At 34.4% G+C, this 24,116-nt stretch overlaps 1 protein-coding gene across 1 annotated transcript; it reads left to right on the top strand.

Annotated features, from left to right (window-relative positions):
- The first annotated feature begins 272 nt into the window (after nt 1–272).
- Nucleotides 273–13,176, top strand: LOC128214629 (uncharacterized). The gene is made up of 9 exons (XM_052921198.1): nt 273–608; nt 1,976–2,868; nt 7,338–7,525; nt 8,634–8,731; nt 9,609–9,777; nt 10,536–10,587; nt 10,996–11,123; nt 11,815–11,900; nt 12,981–13,176. The coding sequence occupies exons 1-9, from the start codon at nt 295–297 to the stop codon at nt 13,174–13,176; spliced, it is 2,124 nt and encodes a 707-aa protein (XP_052777158.1). The 5' UTR covers nt 273–294.
- Nucleotides 13,177–24,116: the final 10,940 nt, after the last annotated feature.

The following is a 24,116-nucleotide window of genomic DNA, read 5'->3' as shown; positions in this document are numbered from 1 at the left end:
CCCCCCCCCCCCACCCCCCTCACTCTACACACACTTAACTAGATTTTTCAAATTGCCTTTGCAGCTTGCAAGCAGTTTTAGTCTAAAGTTTAAGCTAGCCCATTAAACAGTGACCCCTTGTGATGTGAGCCGATTTTTTCAATGCTTAGAACATGGTTGTCAACATTCCCCTGAATGAAGCCCTAGTCCATCAGTGCTTTCAGCACTTTGATTGTGATTATGATAGTGGTGATAACTGTAATCTAGATTGAAGTGTTATTTGACAAGTTTGATGAAGGACAAATCTTAAACAAAATGGCGTTTGGAGGTTCATCAATTTACAAGGGATCTGACCTGATTCATGACTACAGTTGTTCCAAGTGTGAGGAAAATGACTTTAACACTGAAGCCCAGCACTTCTGTCCAGAGTGTGAACACTATCTGTGTGACAAGTGTGTGAGGATACATGGGGAGTACTTCAAGAAGCATGTTGTGTATGGGCGTGGAGACATTCAGAAGTGGGCGGGGTTCTCCATGGACAGATGTGACCAACATGGCAACAAGCTGGAGGTCCACTGTGATGATCATCAGGAACTGTGTTGCCATGTCTGTGTGTCACTCAATCACAGGTGATTAATTTTATAAGTTTTGTTACATTTTTGTTTAGATATTGTGAAAGTGTTGGTGTTGTTGAAGTAGGCGAAGCCATCATCAGAGTTGTGCAGAAAGTTTTACCTTGGCCATTACTCCAAATCTGTTCAACATTATGAAATAAAACTTGGTACACATAAGCCCAGAGAATATTTGCCCTAAAACTGAGAATATAACAACTTGAGCACACTATACAACCCCCGCCTCACAAAGTGAAGTCGTCCTGTCTGTCAGTCTCAATCATCTGTCATGCTTTCCTGTATCATCCATAATTTTGTCATGTTGGGATCCTCAATAATTAGACAACCATAAAATGACGACATGTCACACTCAATACCTTGGTCCCCAGCAGTAAGGTCAAGGTCACTTTGCTAGTTATGCTATATAAGTTACTGATGATTGTGGTTCATGTCCGACCCTTGTCTTTGTAAGTATTCGTGAGATTTTGAAATAAATTTGCAACAGTGACCACCGGATGCGTTGTGCCCAAGACCCGGGTCTATAATTCCTTTTTCATTTATCAATCAACATCAATCAATCAATAATCAATATTTTGATAATAAGTTTTTAATTGTTAGTATAAAACCTGCTTGTCCGACTTCTTTTATTTTTTTTATTGATTTTGAAGTTACTTATTGTTTTTCTTGTTGTCATGATAAAAGGGTTAAAATTGGCCATGACTTCAAGCCCTTTAATATATAAACATAAACTCGTGATCACTGTATGGATATATGGAATTTGTCTGAGAAGCTCTGGCTTAGTTATGTGTCTTGGTTGAGTCAGAAAATATTGTGTTTTGTTTTAAAAAATAAATAGATAAAGAACTAAATCATTGATAGCATCCTTTCTTTCATTTGTTCCATTTACGTTGATGTGTGTCAGGTATTTGGCTGAGATATCAAATAAGGGTTTCAGCCAAGTTTTAAAAAAGGCAGGGTGCTGCAGAAAGTTATGGGGTACTAAGGGTATATTTTTTTCTGGCAGTGAAGAACTTAAATAATATAAATTGTACAAAAAAGTAAGAAATGTGTTAAAAGGAAGTAGTTTCAGGTTGTAGCTGCAAGGAATATGAAGTTTGGACGTATTTATAAACTTATAATAAGCTTTAAACTAAGGAATGGAATTATTTTATTACCTAAAGCATTTAATTTTAAGAAAGCAGAAGTGTGCATATTCTGGAATCAATGAGGACAGATGGGTGCTTTCAAAAAGAGCAGGAAGCATTATCCTCCTTTAATTCTTAAGCTTAAACCCTAGACTCGATTCATAATGTTTTATTAAAAAAAATCGTATTTATCTTTTATCATTTGGCAATGCCATCTCAAGAGCTCATGTAAATTTTCAGGCTTTGTAGCAGCATTAGTCACTTGCCTGAACTGACCAGAGACTTCTTGAAAACAGCAGAGTTCAAGCAGCTGCCATTTCTCAGGAACCTCCACGTGTTTGGAGCCACTGAAAGAGTGATTTCCAAAGCAAAGAAGTTAGATGGTGATTATGTGTACAAAGGTCAAGGGTCAAAGAAGTACAGTATTAGAATAAAGAATGATAAGGGTATCTGCAATATTAAAGGTATATGTGAGCTGCCCAGTGGAGACCTTGTTATTGCTGACTCGAAAAACTGGAGACTGAAGCTTCTGGACATGAAGTGCAAGGTCACTGCTCACCTTGATCTTCCTGCTACTACACTCCACTTGTGCCACACAACCGGCAGTGAAGTTGCTGTAGTTACTGATAAAACACATGCGATCTACATCATAACAGTGACCAGAGGACAGTTACAATTATCGAGAAAGTTATCTACAGAAGATGAGTGTAACTCCATTGCCCACCACCAGGGTCAGCTGTATATCTGCTCCGGCTATGCCCTCTACCAGTGCACAATGGATGGACGGATGGTAAAGGTTATAGCAGAAGACATGAGAGTATGGTGGTGTGCTTTAAGTCCTGATGGGGAGAGAATCTATATAACAACATTTATTGACAATCAATTAATTACCCTTGATAAAAATGGTCAAGTGTTATCAAATCTTGAAGTTCCTGAACTAGAAAATCCCAGTGGAGTATGTGTCAGCCCTAGTGGCCATGTGTTTGTGTGTGGGTATTGCTCTAACAATGTGGTACAGGTGGACAGAGAGGGAAGACAGAAGCTAGCAACAGTGGCCAGAAAGGCTGATGGAATTGACCGCCCTACGTCAGTGTGGTTCAGTGAACACACCTCAAGTCTCTTTGTTGGGAATGGTAAAAATGATAGCATTGTTGTTATCAAGATGTGTTGAAATGTGAATCAGATTCTCCAATGTAGGTAAATATAAGTGTTGATTGAATGTCAATAGTTATGTGATTTCATTCATGTTGAACATATATTTTGTTTGCAATTTGAACAAGTGTCACTCATAACTGATAGGATGTTCATCATAAACTGCATACCATGTTGAAATGGGATTTTTAAATAATATGAATTGATCATAACTATACATTAATTACATGTACATGTAATATAAACTGAAGATAAATTTGTATTCTGATGCTCTATTTGAATTATAATATAATATACATGTGTATTACAAATGACTTATTTTACATAAATGACTACAGATTATAAGTATCTTTCATGGCCGAGAGTGTAAGATAGGTTCATTCCGACCCGAGTTTAAGGTGTTTTGCAGATACGAGGTTTAGCGAGTTTCCGCAAAACACCCTGCGCGAGGGTCGGGATGAACCTATCTTACACGAGCGGCTATGGTAGATGCTTTTTGTCCCACCTCAGTTTAACAAAAATAACTTAAAATGTACTTTTGCTGGAACTCTTTTGTGCTTAGTGAAAATAATTGCGTATGGATATGCGATAATTCGTGGTTGTTATGGATATGCGCGCAGTGATTCAGATTATGTTAATTGTCAAATCGGTCTTTAAATAGTTCTAAAGAGAGTGAAGCATTTTTTTATTTCTTAAAAGGGTGCGTGAAAACTCTTGTATGGTGACATATGAAGCGAGAAATAATTAATTAGCGTTCGAAATATTGCCACAAGACAATATTTCCGTGATGCTACAGACGACAGTCTTCAATTAGGGAGTTAATTACAATGTGGTGACCATTTAAAAGGAGTTCCATACGGGCATTTTATCTTCGCCCGTGTGCAAGATAAGAATTTCTAGCATGGTTAAATTATTGGATCTACTTATCTGAAGTGGGAGAAATGAAAATTATCATGATATGACTGAAATACACCAAGTGTGTGATGCTGTTGCCTTCTAGAGAAAAACAAATAACATTGTTTAAATAGTTTTCTAGACCACCAACTTCATTGACAAGATGATGTGTGAATATATCATTTTCAATAGACAATTCTATTATTTGTGATTTGTAGTTATATCAAAATAAACAGATAAAGTGATTTATATTGATTTTTCTGCCCAAACAATAAAGTCCAAAAGGAAAGTCAAAGTCGCGGTATATTTCTTATGAGCAGACCTTTTGTCTGTCGCCACAATTTCTACCCATCTTTATCAAATTGTTCAGAATATGTATACATTTGTATCTTTAAATGCATTTCAAGTTTAGTTACGGGTCTTGTTAAGTTAAAAGGTATGTCACTAAGTCGCTTGATCTTAAACCGGGTAGGAATTTGTCTGGAAAAGGTTAAGGTCAAATTTATAAGTGACGTGCATTTTGAGTTAATCAGTTGGTGTCAAGTTCTTATGTTCAACAAACTCATCAACTAATTTCATGTCCACTTTTTGAACTAATTTCAGGTCAATGTTGATTACTGGTCAACAGTGAACCAGAGCTTTATTTTGGTTTATCAAACACAAGTAACAGAATATTCAGAATCAATTTTGCCATCCATATTTTGCATTACTCCCATCTGTTCCTCTATACCATCAAGGACGTTGTATTCTTGAATAATGGCCATGCGTTTCCGAGTTTTTACCAGGCCTTGAAATGTTCTTATCCACCCTGGGTAAAATGACTCACGTGCATCTATGAGCCATTTCAGAATAATATTTTAATGAAAAATGATACTAAGTTAAAGATAGAACATTTAAAAGAGCAGAGTCAAAACAATGTACATCAACAAGAATAGTAATACAGAATAAAATGAAATACTCGAAATGGCCACGCCATCGGGAACTATTTGATGTTTACTTCAAAGTGCTTCATGACGTTGTCGTCAAAAAACAACTTTGCCAGCTTAATTTGGTTGAGTATTTCTAACCTACGCTTACACTGTCAAACTTGCAATTAAATATAATTTTTTGGTATGCAAGAAAAGGTATCATTCACATGTATGCTTGACTAATAGAAAAATCCAACCCGCGGACATGCTATGTTGCAGTTAATTGCAAGCTTCGTTACTGACTTTTGCACATGCCTTCGGGTTGGATTTTTTCATTCGCCCAACATACATGTGACAAATACTTATAAGACCCCGCCCCTCATTGTGCCTACCAAATACTTTAACATTTTCTACACGAATCCCACATATTAAATACTAATAACCTATTTTTAGACTGCTTATTAAAAAGACCATACCAAAACCTGACAATTTTATTCTATTTAAATATTTTAGTATAATAAAATGTCAATCTGGCATGGTTTTAGAGCCTTTTTCATTAAAGGATCTTATTTGTAACTTAATGTGCTATTATCTTTATTATAAATGAACAGCCAAAATGGCAACAAGTTGATTTTTATTATTTACTCAATTTTTGGTTACTTTTCATATGTTTAAACTCAATTCACACAATGATTTAACTAAACATTGAAAATATGACATTTAGATAATTTCAATTTATACCATAAATTGACCAAGATTTTTATTTAAATGAGCCACAGCAATTTATTTTGTTTTCATATTATACTTAAAGGATGCACTCTCAAAGATTAACAGTGTTGACTCATATACAATTTTGTCTCCAAAACCAGTTGCTTTGACTTTCATGCTTTCAATTCAGTCATATAAGAAAACTCACAATACAAAATATCTCAATTGTTTGGAAAACTGCCATAATTACATTTAGCTAGTAACTTTTTCGCTATATAACATAAATTTTTGAACATTAATATGAATAACTGCAATCTGATACCTTGTCAGCAATCCCTAAACACTTTTTTTCCAATCATTTATGCAAAAGTTGTCTCATTCCTTGACAAAAGAAATAAAAACGTGTCAACAGACTATAAGACTGTGAGAGAGCAGCTGTAATACAATATTAAATAGTTACTCAAATAGTATGCTGCATGTAATTCTGACCATATTGCAATAATTCAATTAATTATATGCTTTCTCACTAGGTGGTTTATGGAGTTTCAAACAGTGAAAATATCAATTGGAAAATTTTCACTGTTTTGAAATCAATCCTACTCCCGGTTCTGAGTCAAATGTCAGGGCGTACAGGGTTTGGACACAATTTCGACCACGTCATTCACGAAACAAGCTTGTGAATACTAAAAGTGAAAATTTAACGAGTGGTGCTCACTCGGTAGGATACTTCACTGAAACAAACAATTGTCCTCTTTATCTACTTTTATTTGCGTATACATTTATTGATTGATTGCACGAAGGTGATGATTTACTTTGTTATCATTAGTAATATTCAAGGGGTGGAAGTGAAAAGGTTTTTTACTTAAATTTGTAAGTTAAAGTAAGAATTCAAGAACTTCAATCTGCAGTGCTCTCCCCTGTCAATATCTTCTGCTGGCATGTTTGATATGGTTAGCTATGATGGCATATTTTGTACCAAAGAAAACAATTTTGAAGTATTCTCATTGCTTCGTTGTCGTCAGCACGCAAAACCTTTAACCTTGGCTAAAACTCATAAATAAATCAAGAAATTCAATTAAACTTATTACATATGTTCCCAGAGACAATACACACATGTTTAGCAGGGCTCATAACTCTGAAAAACAGCTTTCTCTGCAAGAAAAAACACGCACAAAAGTGCCATCGAAAAACAATTTTATTCTTTTCAAACAAAACTATTACCGGTTATATAGAAATGTCCATGAAAGCAGATTTTTCCAATAAAAATCACATAGAAAACTTCATATGATTATACATAGCAAAATATGTTGAACAACAAGAAATTAAACCTTCAGTTTGTATATAGTTTTTGACTCATATCATTGTTTCCTGTGTATCATTATGAATTGGTAACATTATTTTCCAGAAATTATTGATGGCTGAAATCTTTTTCTGCCCGATGATGCTTAACACAGAATAAAATTGACCGCACTAACTGAATAAACATGTTTTTGTATGTTTTCTTTTTCTTTCCAGAGTCTTAGTTACAGTCCCATAGAAATCATTATGTTTGTGTTCATGGTGGTTATAGGTAAAACATTATATATATATATATATATATATTATTTGTTATTTGTATATTGAACCTTACATAAAACTGAGTTTTAAAAGTATATCATATATTTTCTGAGTTAATTAAAATTGAACAAAATAATCTATTATGTTTTCTTCATGAGAGGCCTGTTTCATTAAAGGTATTAGTCATAAAATGAACTGAGTTTACTGTTATGATCATTATTTTGCTATATATTTGTTTAAATTGAACTTTTTACTCTTTAAATTAAAAGGGAAGTAAGTAAAAAGAAAAAAAAAATAACCAAATAGATACATTAGATCCTTGTACGAAATGGGTCGTAGTATTACTAAGACAACAAATTCTGAACATTATTCATTATAACCAGGTGCATTGTTTAACCACATGAACTTCAAACTGACGATATTCCGTAACAAGTACATTCATGGCCGTCTGGCGCGGGTCGCTGAAGCTGTTCTTGTCGCTGTCATGTCCGGCACCATCTCATTTCTCATCATCCTCGTCTACAACGACTTCCAGCCAATGGCAGCCGAGCCTAAATTCTTCCCTGTACAGGTTCGTTAATAACATAAACGTATTTCATGCTTATTTGTCAATATCTGTTACCCCATTCATAGCAATATATTTTCACCTCATTCTCCATTTCTTAAATTAATGGCCTTTTGGAATAGTTCGGATGAAGGCCACATTTTTGGATATATTTGGATCACGTTTATTTGGATATTAATATTAATTCAAAAAGTATTTCTTATTAATTTGTTTTGGTGCCAACAGTCAACGTAAAACTTCAATTCACAAGTAATATTTTTTTCCCGTTATTATGATGTCATATGACAAACTGTTTCCGGTTACGGTCTGGTCGTTCTATTTACAGAATGGGTGAAAAGGAATAACTAAGGTTTCTTTAAATAAAATTAAGTATTTTTTTCAACAATTCTGGAAAGAAAAAAATGAACGCTTACTGTAAATATAAGTAATGAAATGTGTGATTGATGTCATTTTCGGAAAATGAACACAGTTGGGCTGGATAAGGTACACTTGGAGTCCGGACACACACTTAAACCAGCCCAAATGTGTTCATACCCCGATAATGACATTAATCAAGCAATTCATTACTTAAATACTGGTAACATAAAAATATATATACTCATTGTGGTAAGAAGGAAAGACATGATCAAAAGACAAGTATAAAACATCAGATCAGACATACAAAGTAATGGGATTATTTTTTATCTTGTCAGGTTCTTGATCTTTTTAGAAATAAATTCTAAATAATAAGTATACCCATTTAAGACAAAAATGCATGTTTAATGCCCAAAACATCCTCAGATAATTAGTACATATAGGTTTACAAAAGTTGGTTTGTCAGTTGGTAGACCATGTCTTGTTGACAAAATTACTTAAAAACCAGTTTCACCAAGTATGATGATTATATTAAGAGCTAAATTGGATATTGAACATATATTTGGTCATACTATATATTATTTGGGATCAGTAGTTTTTGAACAATCAAACTGCAAATTCGAATCCAGCTTCAAAAGCAGCAGGAATGTTAAGCAAATTTAATTGAATTTTACGTACTATTTTGAAAAAGAAATAAAATAGCAAGAACAAAGTTTTTTTGCACCCTTGATATCCTTTACACATGATATGTTTGTTGCAGTTTTTCTGCCCAGACGGCCATTACAGCTCGACGCCTGGCCTGTTTTTCCAGACTCCTGAGGTCGGAGCCATCCATCTTTTCCATGATGTTGAAGGTATGTTGGGTTTCCTTTCTGATTTTCAGGGGAAATACTTCATGCAAATCTCCTTTGTTAAAAATTTCATAAACCGTTATTAGTTCACTTTGCCATTGTGTCTCTTTTGTCACAATTCTTCATGCAAATATTAAACAGGTTCTATTCCCGGAACCAGGCCTATGTTTGCTTGGTTTGAGGACATTAAGCTGTGCTAGTGATTTATTTATTTGCGCAACCAAGCGAGTGGTTATTTGCGACTACTCCGGTTTCCTCTATAAAAACACCCTGTCGCACAACAGTATGCCAATGAGATTGACTTAACATTTAATTTAAAAGACATTCTTCACAGTCATTGTTATTTGAATATATTTGTGTGGCACAGACTGCTTTAGGTTTCGGCTGCATCCCTATGTGATACACTTCAACTCTGTCTGTTGCTTTAAATTTTGAGACTGATGATCAGCATTTGTATTATTTAATTTTGCTTATATTCTCACTTAAATGATGTTGTTAATAAAATACGTTGCTATATACAAACCTATCATGCATGTTAGGCCACTCTTATCGTCGTGGTATCGGGAACACATTAAAGGGCATGAACATGGTCAAATCACAAAAACAATGAACAAAAAGAACATCCCAGTTTTAAACAGATTTGTATTAGACAGCAGCTGCAATTATCTTTATCTGTATATCAAAATATCTTTAGGGCTAGGTTTTACGACATTTCTTGTTGTATCCCTTAGTGAAATAACATTTTACAATGAGCAATTAGTAAATAATTTTACTAAGATGCACTTTGAGCCAAAATTGTTCTTAAAATTTGCAATGGTCAATTTGTTATAGATTTAATCAGACTGAAAAATAAATCACAATTCATATATAATAATTGTTTCAAGTACATACAGTCCAGCAACGTTGGCCATGTACTGTGTTGTGTTTTTCATGCTGGCGTGTTGGACTTATGGACTGGCGATCCCGAGCGGGTTGTTTATCCCGAGTCTCCTCATTTGGGCTGCCTTGGGTCGATTGTTCGGGCAGTGTCTTCAGATACTCTTCCCGCATGCGGTATGTCAGTGGTATATTACTCAGAAGGGTATTCAATATTGAATTGTTCTTTCGACTTTTTGTTGCAAGCAGGTTACCAAGTATTTTATTTTTGTTTTTGTCAATTTGGTAAATCATTTAAAATCTTATTTCATCGGTACAGGGTTTCAGGTAATGAGCTACTGTGTGAGGTAATCTGATGTGTACTTAAGCCATTATCATTAATTTATCAGTAAGACAAGCAGAATAATTCATGATTATTCTTTTATGATATCTCTACCTTGTGTTTCCGCATAATAACTACCCTTTTGTTTGAAGATGTTTCAACCTTGTGTTTCTATATAATACTACTATTGTGTTTGAACTTGTTTGAACTGTATGTGACTACATAAATGCTACTATTGTGTTTAAACATGTGTCTACTGTATCTGACTACATAAATGCTGTTTTTGTGTTTGAACATGTTTCTACTGTCTATGTCTATGTTAATGCTTCTATCATTTTTGAACAGGTTTCCACTGCCTGTTTTTCCATACGTGCTACTTTTGTGTTTGAACATGTATTGTATCTACTGTATGTAGTTACATAAATGCTACTTTTGTGTTTGAACATGTTTCTACTGTCTGGGTGTTCATAAATGCTACATTTGTGTTTGAACATGTTTCTACTGTCTGGGTGTTCACAAATGCTACTTTTGTGTTTGAACATGTTTCTACAGTCTGTAACTACGTAAATGTTAAAAGCATGTTTGAACATGTTTCTACCTCGTTTGTCCACAGGTTTGGCTAGACTCTGGGAAATACGCGTTGATTGGAGCTGCTGCACAGCTAGGTATGGATGGAAAGTGTGACACACTTTTGTTCACGTCTGAATAGGAATCTTACTATTTTCCTTTTTTGTGTGAGTTATGCATAAGTAAAACAATGACACATCGGCTCGATAGCTAATAGATTTTCAATACAGTGGCTAAAGTGAATATGGCTGAATATAGACCTATTCGACATGAACTTGTCTGCATTGTTTAAATTTAGGATATTACTTGAGTGTCATTCAACACAGAAGTATTAAACACTCTTTTGTAAAATAGATAAAAAATAGTGTCTTGCTTTAAAAGCTGTTGATTTATGACAACATTTCAAAAGTTATTACACTAGTTACGTTTTAAAAAATGACATTATTTGTTGATGGCGACGTCAATTTTAATAATAAAATTGTTTAGGTATAACAAACTCATTTCAGGAGGTATAGTCCGGATGACGATAAGTCTGACTGTGATAATCATCGAGGCGACGGGAAACATCACGTTCGGTCTTCCAGTCATGATTCTGCTTATGATCGCAAAGTGGGTCGGAGATTGCTTCAATGAGGTACTGGGAAATGTTACTGGTGTTGCCTAGTTTTCAATGATATCTGTATTGTTGAATTGAGAATTTTGAACACCGCTGTAAGCACATCAACACACTGCCTGAAAGTTAAAAAATTGTCAGACATTTAGTCTGACAAGACACAAAAGCCTGTCAGACCGAAAGAGAATCTGCCAGATTGAATAAGATGTAATACAAGTAAAATGATTGATTTTATTATCTCCTTTGTAAAATTATAACAAAGAAATGTTTGTTGAGTGAACGACTAGCAGAATGTTACAATCATAGTGGTTGATGTTTTTCAATGGGCACAGTCCAAAACTTCCAATGAGAGGGGCGGGTGTGGGCTGGACCGAGTCGGACTGATTTCTGTTCAGCAATTGTCAGACAGGTTAAGGATTTGCCATCATGTTCATCATGCCCATCAGACCGACAGATTTCGTGTAGTAGACTTTGAAGACTTTTCTTAAACAGTGTTTTATGTTGTTGTTTTCTTACAAATGTGCACCATATTGATACCAGCTTTGATGCACTGTTCACAAATTTCAAAAACTATTTCCGAAATTGTAATGGCCCCATCAGTAAGAGAAATTTAACTTTTCTTAACTATTGAGAACTAAAAACATGGCAGTGGTGCTAACTTTGTCTCCAGATCTTCAGAGAGTTATACTGTGTGTATGTGTTATACTTTCAGGGCATCTACGACTCCCAAATCTTCCTTCAGGGTGTACCCACACTGGGCTGGGAGCCACCACTTATGTCCGCCAATATATTCGCAAGGTATACATACATGCATTGCTTTACCTTTGGGGACAATTTTCTGCCATAAACTAGAATTTAGTTTAATGCTGTTTTCGGTTCACCTAAATTTAGTCAAATAAGTGCTAAAAACAAGCTTTGTATACTTAAAAAATCAGCCTGTTGAGTCGTGTAACATTACTTCATTAAGTTAAGACCTACTTAATAGTTATTCCATGTATGAAGCACAATGATGATAAACAGCTTGAGCACACAGATGGTGAAAGTTCAAAATAAATGTAGAATGTATATGCATAATAAGATGGTCTCCACCCTATGTACATTTTGTTAAATTAATTTTAATAATAACATAAAAAACAATTCCCCCATCTCTGACTGATTCTGAAGACTACGCTATACCACAGCTTATATTCAATATGTCCATTGATGTACATTGTAAGTGAATCAGTTTGTAAACCGTTTCAATGTTATTATCATCTTTTCAGTTAAGGGTAAGACTTATCAGCTTCAATATCCTTATTAAAGATGTGCAGTGACTTATCTAATTATTGCTAATGTTGTAGTGAATAATGTGTTAGAGCTGCTAACGAAATGTTTCATTTAGAGTTTAATAAGACTGAGTAACAGCTATTGTATTATGCTAGTTGAATTTAGCTCAATTTGTACCTAATGTTGGTTTGGGAAAATGAAATACAGGGGGACTTAATGTATGCGATTATGGGCCATATGGTTAGTAAAATGTTTTAAGTCAGTATATGATGCCATAAGTGTTTAAGTCTTGTGTACACATTTCAATTTTTACAACAACATAGACCAGCCTCCCTGCCTGCATTCTCAGTATTTCTGTTTAAACGGCATCATCCACCGTGTTAAGTCATTTTTATGACCGTTCCCGTATCATTGATGAGTACATAATAACAGTCTTACAGCAAATTCAACCAATTTATTTTACTAATGATGTTTTTCTCCACCAATTTGCTACTAGATAGTTCTGTTAATTATTTTCTGTAGGTAATAATACAAAATTTATATTAATATTTCAATATGGAATAATCATCTAGCATCCAAGGGACGTTACTAAACTGTGTATTTTTCCTTAAGGGAGGTAATGAGCCATCCCACGATTGTTTTCCGTACACAGGAGAAGGTTGGACGGATTGTGGTAATTCTGAAGAAGGAGGCACACAATGGCTTCTCAGTCGTTGAGGATTACGACCCAAACAGTGATGTAGAATATACATCTGAGGTTCATGAGTACACTTACACATTATACGTGACTGCAGTTGAGAATAGATGATGCTATATTCTTAAAACTTTACATCTGATTGGTACACATGTTTTGTAAGAAAAAAGTCGAGGTAAGATAATAGCCATGATGTCTTCGTTTACCTCATCGTGCAAAATATTAAACCTTGGCCATTACTCAAAATTGGTTAGATATATTAACATGAAACTTAGTACACATGTTGCCAGGGAAATAACACTATTGGTTATACGAGTGTCATATGCACAAAATAAACATTAATTTTAATGCATTATTATTATTATTATTTTTATTTTTTTTTCGACCTTATTGATCAAAACAAAAAAGAGCATTTGTTTTTGTGTACAGATAAAAAAAGCTTCTTTTTTCAATTAATAGCTACTTGGCCAGATATTCCCCAGTTAAAAAAGCATCGAAATACCGCTTATATTTTATATATGTACACACATCTTATTTGTTCTGAGCATGAAATCATGAAAAGAGTTTAACATAATAATGCATTAAAATAAACATAAGTACTTTGCATCTTTATAATGTATTGCCCCTTTTTTTAACTAAAAACCAATAGCAGAAGGGCATTTCAGTTTGATCTACATCACTCAAGGCCCATAACTCTGACTTTGATTACTGGGTTTTGCCCCTTTTTCAATTATAAATTTAACAGGAATTTCTGTAAACGTTGCAATGAAAAATTTCATATAGTGAACTGATATAGAATTGCTCGCACATGGAAATGAGATTTTGCAATTTGAAAAATTTATCTGCTCAAAGGAAATTATAGCTTTTAAGAACCATTGTTTCTTCAGAATCCAATTGCATTTTATGTGTTATCCTTGAAATATGTTAATTTATGTTTTATCCCATTTGGTTTTCTCATTTTAAAGTCTTTGTTAGAGTAATTGCTGGCCTAATATGATCAAATTTAATCTTGACTGATTTACCATTTTCACAGCCAAACTGTGACTGAAAGCTGCAGCTTTGAGTTAATAAGCATTGTTATTTTTAGATTTTCCAAGACAATACGGATATTAAAAGAAAAATGGACCAATTAAAGTCCTCTGATTTCAGAGACGCATACCCTCGATTTCCATCAATACAGGTACGGTTTCAAAGGTAAATTTGTAAACCAATATTTCTAAAGTTTCAGCAAATCCACATTTCGCCCCACGAGCGAGACTTTACCATAGATTTGGTTTCATTCATGAATCCGGGGAGCTAACCATACAAAATGTAAGTTTTAAGGGCCTGCTTGCAATTTCAAACTCTTATAGCTGAGGCCTGCAATAAACTTAATGGAGTGATCCCATCATTAGGTTATCTTGGTTTGTATGAAAAATGACCGGAGTGTTACTTGAAACTGGTTCAAATTCAATAAAGACTTCGTACAGTTATAGAATATATTAGGAAGTGCAATGTACCGGAACCATACCTCCAATTCAGCTAATAACAGAGTAATTGCACTTTGTTATTTTTACTTGTCCAGATCATAATTTGAAAACTGCTGGACGATAGGGGATATAATTAAAATATATTTTTTATACAATGATAAGGCACAATGAGAGGAAGGACAGTTACTTTATACAATGAAAGAACATAATGAGAGAAAGTTCAGTATGCAAGAACCTTAACTCTGTTTTATCTTATTACAGATGTATTGCCAATTGTTACTTTTTCTTGTCCGGAGCCTTACTAGAAAGCTACCAGATGGAATTTAACTTAACTTCATACTTTGGTAAAAAGACAATGATAGGAAGTGCAATATACAAGAACCTTAAGTCTATTTCAACTATCCTTAAATGTTCCTTTTTAATAACGTAATCATATTTTCCAAGAATTCAAGAGGAAGCATCATGCTTTCCTTTTAAAATTTAGAAGAAAAATGAACTACTTTATTCAAATATTTTTGTACATTCAAACAAAATGAACTACAACTTTGTGACTTGCTGGGATATCTTATTTAAAATGCAATACTTGCTCTACAAAAAAATATTTAAATATTATTTCTCAGTGTATATAGTAAATAAATACCAAGGATAATACATTAAGAAATGCAACAATATAATACCCTCAATGATAAGTGCGTCACAAGCCCTCTACATCGTTCTGTATTTTTCAGTGTGCGTCCCTTCCCAGAATCTTCCGACTGTTCAGGGCTCTCGGTCTTCGGCATGTAGTCGTCATCAATGATAAAAACATGGTGGGGAATATTATCATTTGTCTGTTAGAAAATGTGAATATTTCAATATATTAAGGAAAATGATTTGAGGTTTCGTAAAATCCTCTGTTGCAGGTTTTCGGAATGGTGACACGTAAAGATTTAGCGCGATTCAAGGTCAAGGTCAATTTACTACGGGGCAAAATTGATATCCATGAAATTATCTCTGCGCAATGATCTGCCTGATCTCAAAAGGAGAAAACATTCCACACAGAAGGAACAAAATACTCAGATTTGCAAAGACAACATTCCTCAACATGGCGTCTCAAAAGAGATACCAGTTTAGGGATTTAACTCTTTTTTTTGTTAGCAGCTCACTCGTACTCCGCCATCAAAAATTGAAAAATAAAAATGAAATCTCGATCAAGTTCAATATGGGTCATCTTGGGTCGACAAGAAGTTTTGTAGATCATATTTAAAAAACACTACTTTATCGTAAAAAGGGTGATTTTATCTGTGCAATGCCAAACTTGAACTGAATGGTATTTTTAAAGTTCCAATCTAGTTTGGAAATTGGCCATCTTAGGTCAAAATCTAGGTCACTAGGTCATATCTTAGAAGGAGGATGACACAAAATCACTTCGCCTTTTCTTTCAATCTTTGTGAAACTTGATCGATATGATTGTCTTGATGAAGTCTCGATTGGGAACAAATATATGTCATCTTGGTCCAAAACTAGGTCATTATGTGAAATCTGAACAGCGTGAATCCTTGTTAAAATGAGTGTGTTGGTGAAATATTGGTGTTATTTTGATTTTTGGTCATCCCAATTAAAATAGGTCACAAGTTCAAAAGTTTTATTTTGTTGTTTTTGTTAAGCTTTTGTCATTTTTTTAAATACCTATTATGTTTTTTTTAATGTTTCATACCTTTTATGGACATGGTATGCAGATTTGTTTTGGCATGTTTGACACATTGTTCTACATTTTAAAATCAAATCTAAGAAAAGGTCAAAGTACAAAATATGCCAGGATATCTTACTTTTGGATAAGATTCACTCTTAAAGGGGCTGTGCAACGTATGATGAAATAGAGAGAGAAAAAAGAAAATTGTCGAAAACTGACATAAATTTGGTATCGATGTGTGCAATGCATTGAAACTTATAAACTTAAGTACCACATAATTTACAATTGATTTATTTTCACAGTTTTTTCCGGGTTTTTTCATTACTAGGTATGTCTTCCTAGTAGAATTAATTCCTTATGCGTGATTGGCTAGTCGATGTTATCACGTGATATTACCAAGTTAGGTATATAGCTTAAATATTCCAACCGTTTAGGCTAAGCCTTCATAGCACAGTGGATGCAACACTGGACTGCAATTTTGGCGACACCGCTTCGAACCCGGTCTCCGACTCGCATTTTGTTTTATATTTTGGTATTTGTTTTACAATTATTATATCAAAGAGTAAAACATTTTATTAAATAATTGTACTGAGCTTCGTTACTGAAAAAAAAATTGATGCCAATCTGGTGTACAGTCCCTTTATTGTAACCTTGACATTAAAGTTGAGTGTTTATTTTTTGTATGTTGTTAACAAAACGTAAAAGTGTTACAGAAATCAAAATTGTATTATTGATAATTGTCAATTTCCTTAAGGTTATCTTCACAGTGATTACTGTTTCATACTAAATTTGTTTATTTTAACTGACCTTGAACTTTATATAACCTTTATCCGGTGATAATTTAAAAAATAACTGTTGTCTTAAATGTTAGATATTTTCATATTACTTGAGTTTAATATTTTTTAACACAGCAATGAATTTTTCAAAAGTCAGAAATTGTGCAATAGTTCTAAAAAAAATTCTTTGTACATAATTTATCACTTTTGATATTGTATTTATATGCTCAGAGTTTTGTTGCCTTTTTGATATAAAAAAACAACCTAAATAACAACGTTTTTCAAGTTAATAAACCACACAGATCCTTTTTTCCTCCACCTCAGATAAGTAGATCCAAAATTTTATCCATGCTAGAAATTCTTATCTTGCCCAGAGGCAAAGATAAAACGCCCGTATGGAACTCCTTTTTAATGGTCATCACATTGTAATTACCTCCCTTGTTGAAGACTGTCGTCTGTAGCATCATAGAAACCTTGTCTTGGGGCAAAATTAAAAAAGCTTTAAATATTTCTCGCTTCATATGTCACCATAAAAAGGTTTTCACGCACTTTCCAAGAAATAAAGATAAAGAACTATTTAAAGACCGATTTCACTATTAAGATAATCTGAATCACTGCGCGCATATCCATGACAACCACGTATTATCACATATCCATACGCATTTGTTTTCAATACGCACAAAAGAGTTCCAACAAAAACAATACATTTTTACTTAATTTTGTTTAACTGAGGTGGGAGAAAAAGCATCTACCATAGCCGCTCGTGTATGATATGTTCATCCAAACCCTCGCGCAGGGTGTTTTGCGGAAACTCGGTAAATCTTGTTTCCGCAAAACACCCTACGCTCGGGTCGGGATGAACCTATCTTACACTCTCGGTCATGGAAGATACTTTGAATCTTCTTTTAACTTATCTGTTTTTCTATGATAGAAATTAAGAGATAATGACACAGATTCGGTGTTATGATTATGATTCGATGTCGATATCAACTTACAAATTTTCAAAGATAATAACATGAAATACGCTTAATTGGAGGGTGATATTGCATAAATGTATGACTCTCATCCAAATGGTTGTGGGTTGAATCCCCATTAGAAGAAATTTCACATATCCTCTCAAAATGGACACCGGTTCTGGGTTTAACCAAGGCAAGCGACTCGAGCATGGTTATATTAACTGTCCACTTTCGTCATATGTGCATATTATATGTACATGTATTTAGTCGCTCTTGTATAAGTATTTGTTGAGTTTTCTTAATTGGTCAACTGATAAAAACATAAACATTGGCATTCCCTTGCGGTGCTTTTGTGAATAACTTACTTACACGGTTGTTTAAGACACAGTATTTCTGCTTGATAAGTGTTTCCGGTCATGTGACCAGTGCTGGAAAAAAACGATCTAATACCCCTTCTAGAAAAAGGTGTACGCGTTCTAATTTTTTGGGAAATACCTTTTTTTATACTAAGACACATTTAGGATGATAAACTTGGAAGAGCACCGGTTGTCAGGCACTGTCAGGATACCTTTGCCACAGCACTACATGTATTTCACTGTTGGGATAACTTTGGTAGAGCACTACTTGTTAGGTTTAGTTTGGATAACTTGGTACAGCTTTACATGTCAGGCAGAGTTGGGATTAACATAGTACAGCACTAATTGAATACAGAGTTTGAATGAACTTGGTTCAACACTACATGTAAGCCACGGTTTGGACGAACTTTGGCACTGCATTTATTGGCAGGCCCTATTGACATTCCTGACACAACACTACATGTGAGTTGTGAGTACTGTTAATAATGATAAAATTGGTACAACACTTTATATACGCGAAAATTGAGATACACTTGGCACTGCACTTATTGTCAGGCCCTATTTATATACCTAGTATAGCACTACGTGTATGCCACAGTTTGGATACATTTGGTACAAAACTTCATATACGCGACAATTGGTATACACTTGGCACTGCACTTATTGTCAGGCCTTATTGTCATACCTAGTATAGAACTAAATGTGAGCCACAGTTTGGATACATTTGGTACAACACTTCATGTAATCAACTGTTTGGATATACTTGGTATAGCGCTGCTTGTCATGCTATATTGACATGCCTGATAGAGCACTACACGTGAGCCACAGTTCGGATTGATTTGGTACAGCACATTGTTCAGTTTCCTTGTACAGCACTACATGTCAGCGACAATTGGAATAAACTTATAACATCACTGCTTGGCATGCACTGTTGACATACATATGGTACAGCACTTCATTTAAGCCACATTTTCGATTAACATTAACTGGGTACAGCACTGGTTGTCAGACAGTGCTGACATACCTGGTGCAGCGCTACATGTTAGGCACATTTGGGATAAACGTGTCACTGTTTTTCAGGTACAGATGGGAAACATTCTGACAGTCACAGTCTAATCAACTTTGAAATGCACTACTTTTCAGGCACAGTTGGGATAAAATTGGTACAACACTACTTGTCAGGCACAGTTGGGATAAAAGTGATACAGCACTGCTTGTCAGGCACTGATGGAATATACTTGGTACAGTACTGCTGTTCAAGCACTGTGTGTATGAACCTGGTACAGGACTGCATATAAGCGAAAGTAGGGATAAACTTAGTACACTACTGCTTGTCAGGCACTCTTGGGATACCAGGCACTACAAAACTTTTTGGCAAGCAACGTTGGAATAAACTTGGTACAGAACTGCTGTTCATTCACTCTTGAGACAAAGTTTGTACAGCAGTACAATACGGCACAGATAAATTTCGTACAGCGCTGCTTGTCCTGCACTGTTGGGATACAATTCCTACAGCAATACATTAATTAGGAACTGTTGAGATAAACTTGGTAATGCACTATTTGTCTGGCACTATTCCGATACTTAGTACACCACTGCATATTAGGCTCAGTTTGGATACATTTGATACAGCACTGCTTGTCGGACACTGTTTGGATATTTGGTACAGCACTTCATGTCAGCACTGCTTATCAAGCCTTCTCAGGATGCAGTTGGTACAGCACTACAAGTTAGTCACACTTTGGCTGAAATTTGGTACAGCGCAAAATGTAAGGGATAGGGATGTACATAAGGATTTTGTGTTCTATGTCTTTGGCGTTTACGCATTGAAATAAAAAGCGGTTTACGTTTAAACTTTTGGCTACCGAGCTTGTTTCTGGAGTTTTTCACATAAGTATAGTTTGGATACATGTGGTATAGCGCTGCTTATAGACTTATGCGCTGCTAATTGTAATAAACTTATTACAGCACTCCATTCTAATGTGGGAACATTGTGGCCAGTCATTTATTATCACTTTTTGCATTTGAAGAGTCTGATATTTAAAGTTAATTTGATGGGCGAACAGACCTATCAAGTGGACATAATAGGAGAAGCAGAAAAAGTACTACCAATTAAATTCTACACAAAACATATTTTGTTATTATTACAAAAACAACATCATAACATTAAATTAATTATAATTATTATATACTCACAAACAAGATGCCAACATCCAACAGTGATGTCAACCATGCTTTTTTCAATGATCCTGATATGATTCGACAGTCTCTATGGCAACGCTAGTGCTTAATCTAATTGGTACTTAAAATTAATTAAAATGGTTCATCAAATGAACTTGAATAATAAAAACTATTTTGATAATAAACCAAAAATAAAGTAAGCATCTGCTACCATATTTTCACACTTGTATAGTAGAAACATCATACAGCCTGCCTTTAAAATACTGATTGTTTCTAAAGATGATGATACATGAGAATAAAATTGATGAATAAAATATCATTAATTTTTTGATATGTTAGGAATTTTACCCTGAAAATAAAGTAATTTGACAGAATTTCGATGACCTGAAATCATTTTATCAATATTGCAAAACAATAATATCTCATTTGAAAATAATTTTCTATAACGACAAAACCTCTGAAAGTTCAACAAGTACTTTTAAGGCTGCAAGCCGCAGGCTTATGTACCGTAAATCGAAATATAGTATAATAAGATCCACGTTTTGACATGAAAAATGTTAAAAAATGCGTCGGGGTAACACAATGTGAAAACAACATACGTTCATGTTACTGCAGTGAATGTAAATTTAAAAGAACGCAAGAGAATCTTAAATAAATCTTGGCGTGGAGCCCAGGGGAATACATTAGTTATAGATTTTTACGCAGAAAATGGAAATGTGTTAACTAAAATACCTTGCCTTTCTTAACCCACTACACATAGTCAGCCAATATCGGGTTTCATTTAAATTTCTTTTTACTAGTCAAAAACTCGCGATATTAATGAAATGTTCATATCACTGGCACCGGATTTTCAAGCTCAATTATTTTTAAAAAAATAGTCAAAAACAATCTTATTATTCCAAGCTAAACATTACAATACCAAAACTGTGCAAAAATATTTATTTATTTTTTTTCAAAATATACACTTTGTACTGTATATAATATACTAAAATGGCATTGAACGTTTCGCCACCCGAGTCATTTATTCATCTTATTACTCAATACAAATTAACTTTTGCAGATTAACAGCCATCGGAATTTAAGGACATGATATTTTATCTTCCAAACACTCCATCTAAGCCCGCGAAGAATTCGCCGATAATACGATTTTTTTTGGAATTTATTCCCTTTTTTCTGTTTTCCTATAAATATCTATCATGTGTTCCGGTACGGATATAAATATCCGACCCGAGGTCACGCGCGTAAGCCGATAACGAGGCTTGTCGAGTTACCGGCCACGCAGCGTGCCCGAGAATCGGATTTTTCTATCCGGACCGGAAAAAAACATAAATGATATTTTTCTTGCATATCTAAAATTATCAATTTGTGGAAAAATAGACGTAGAAAACGCACTTTTGTACATTACACCAAAAAGTCGTGCGACGTTGTTTTCTGACGTTATAAAGCGCAGTAATTTTAAATCACTATTTACGGCAAATAGTTCCTTTAAAAATCGTGTTTTGCGATTATTATTTTTTCAATTTCAATTAAATGTCCTGCATACTTATTTATTTCATTGTGCTTTATTGAAATGGAATATTATACTTTTCATAAACCTTACAATTAAAGAAATAAGAAGTGACGCATTGTTGCGCGTGACTCATATTACATTGGGGGTGTGGGACGGGGGTTTCCAGCACTGGTCACATGACCGGAAACACACGTCCGGTATGTAAGAATAGTTTTTCTATCACCCTTGACTTCCGGTTTTAGAGTCAGGTTTCATAACGGCTTATTTCATTGGTTCATGGTAAATGCCGTTCTGAGTGATTTTAGCGTGCTTTTTTAGGGTCAGGCTGGTACTGGAATTACACATACCATCAATGCCGTATATGAAACCTTCATGAGACAACGGAAAGTGGCTTTATATGCACCATGGAATTGACTTGTTTCTTTTTCAGCAATTTCAACGCAAAAACTGTTCACAGGTAAGAAGTGCAAACTGTTTTATTTTTTTAAAAAGCTGTCCACCAATACGTCGTGTTAAATAATAATCTGTATAATTGTAGAAACATGAATTATTAGGAAAATGGGTAGACCACTCAACTATACAGGCACATCTCCTACCTTGCCCCAAAAAGTTGATAATCAATAAATATTTTCAAAACATTTATTATTAGGCATATGCTATAAGTCCATATGTGCATTATGCATTTATTAATAGATTTAGAAAGGATGTACAGTTAAAATAACCCTGTATTATCATTTTTTTATATTATTGTAGGGAAGTGATGGATGGCAACACCCATCATCCGTGACTGTCACATAATGAATCATAGGCTTGTGAGCTGCGGTTCCACAGAGTGAGACACATCGGCACTATCTCCTATCCCACCGACTAGATCTAAGGGTCCTTAACAGGTTTACTGCAGATGTTACATTGCGCTGTCAACAGATTTAACATGATTCGCTACAACCTGGAAACAATGACTTAAAAAAGACAATCCGCCATCTTTATATTTGCAAGAGTTGGGATTTTGTTCCGGCTGTGATACTGTTGAATTCATACAGAGCATGTTGTTGCATAGGCTTTAATGGAAACACAACCTTTACATTGAGTGGACGACAAAGTGTTCTAAACAATTGTTTCACCACTTTTCATCAAGGGTTGCGACATACTATTTCTAGGGATTCGAGTTATGCTAACTAACTTATCGGCACCCGCTACAATCTTAAGCCTGTTCACTGTGTTGAAGTCTGTATTTTGTATTTAATTTTAACAACTTCAGGACATGTTGGATCAATATGATCAACCCCTATATGGGATCTTGTTATTTGAAAGTGTCACTGTTTTTATCTGTTTTTGATTGTTGATTATGAAGCTAGATGAGCATATGAAAGAAATTTGGCATTCTTCCTCAGTTATTTTAGTAAATCCATGGTTTAAAGCTGTTTCTTGTAATTCATATTTGTACATATTTCAGATGAGGTAATGTTTGGTCAAAGTCCCTTGCTTTTGCTTGAACCTTTTTTATAAACAACTTTCACTTTTCTAAACACCTTGGCACTTATTGACATAATTTTTTTCTTAGATTGTATTTGGCTGGTATTGCTGTGGCCTTTCAAAATGTTGCTTCAGCTGACACAAATTGTTCCTGGCACTTGCATATACTTGCTGAAATAGTATCTCCATAAATGCATTAAAGGTATAAGGCTATATAGGTATGTATGTATTTCAGTTCAGCTCAATATAGGGAAAGTAAATGTTTCGTTTCCCAGACCATTTTGTAATATTTCGGTAGGGAGAACATAAGTCATAAATCTTCAGAAGGTATATGTATGTATTCAAGAAACTAATGGAACATTCAGGATATTGGTAAATCTTGTTTGTTTTACATGGTGATAAGAAAGTCTCATTAAAACATTAAATCAAGCAAGGGAAAACTATTTTGAAGATTTGAAGTGCTTGCGAAAATAATTATCATTTTTATCTAGCTTTGTTTATATACCCTTCAATTTTTAAAGAGACTCATTCAAAATATATTCTTAGATGTTTCTTGTTCTTGAATGAACACACACTAAAGAGCAAAAGCAAACTAATTATTTGAGTGCAACTTTAAGGATCCATGCTTAAACTGAGGCGTCTTTAAAAGTATCAAGTGCTA

The sequence above is a fragment of the Mya arenaria genome, chromosome 2, assembly GCF_026914265.1.
Source record: "Mya arenaria isolate MELC-2E11 chromosome 2, ASM2691426v1".
Taxonomy (NCBI): Eukaryota; Metazoa; Mollusca; class Bivalvia; order Myida; family Myidae; genus Mya; species Mya arenaria.
The sequence above is the reverse complement of the archived record's forward strand: the minus strand, read 5'-3'. Positions and strand labels throughout refer to the sequence as shown.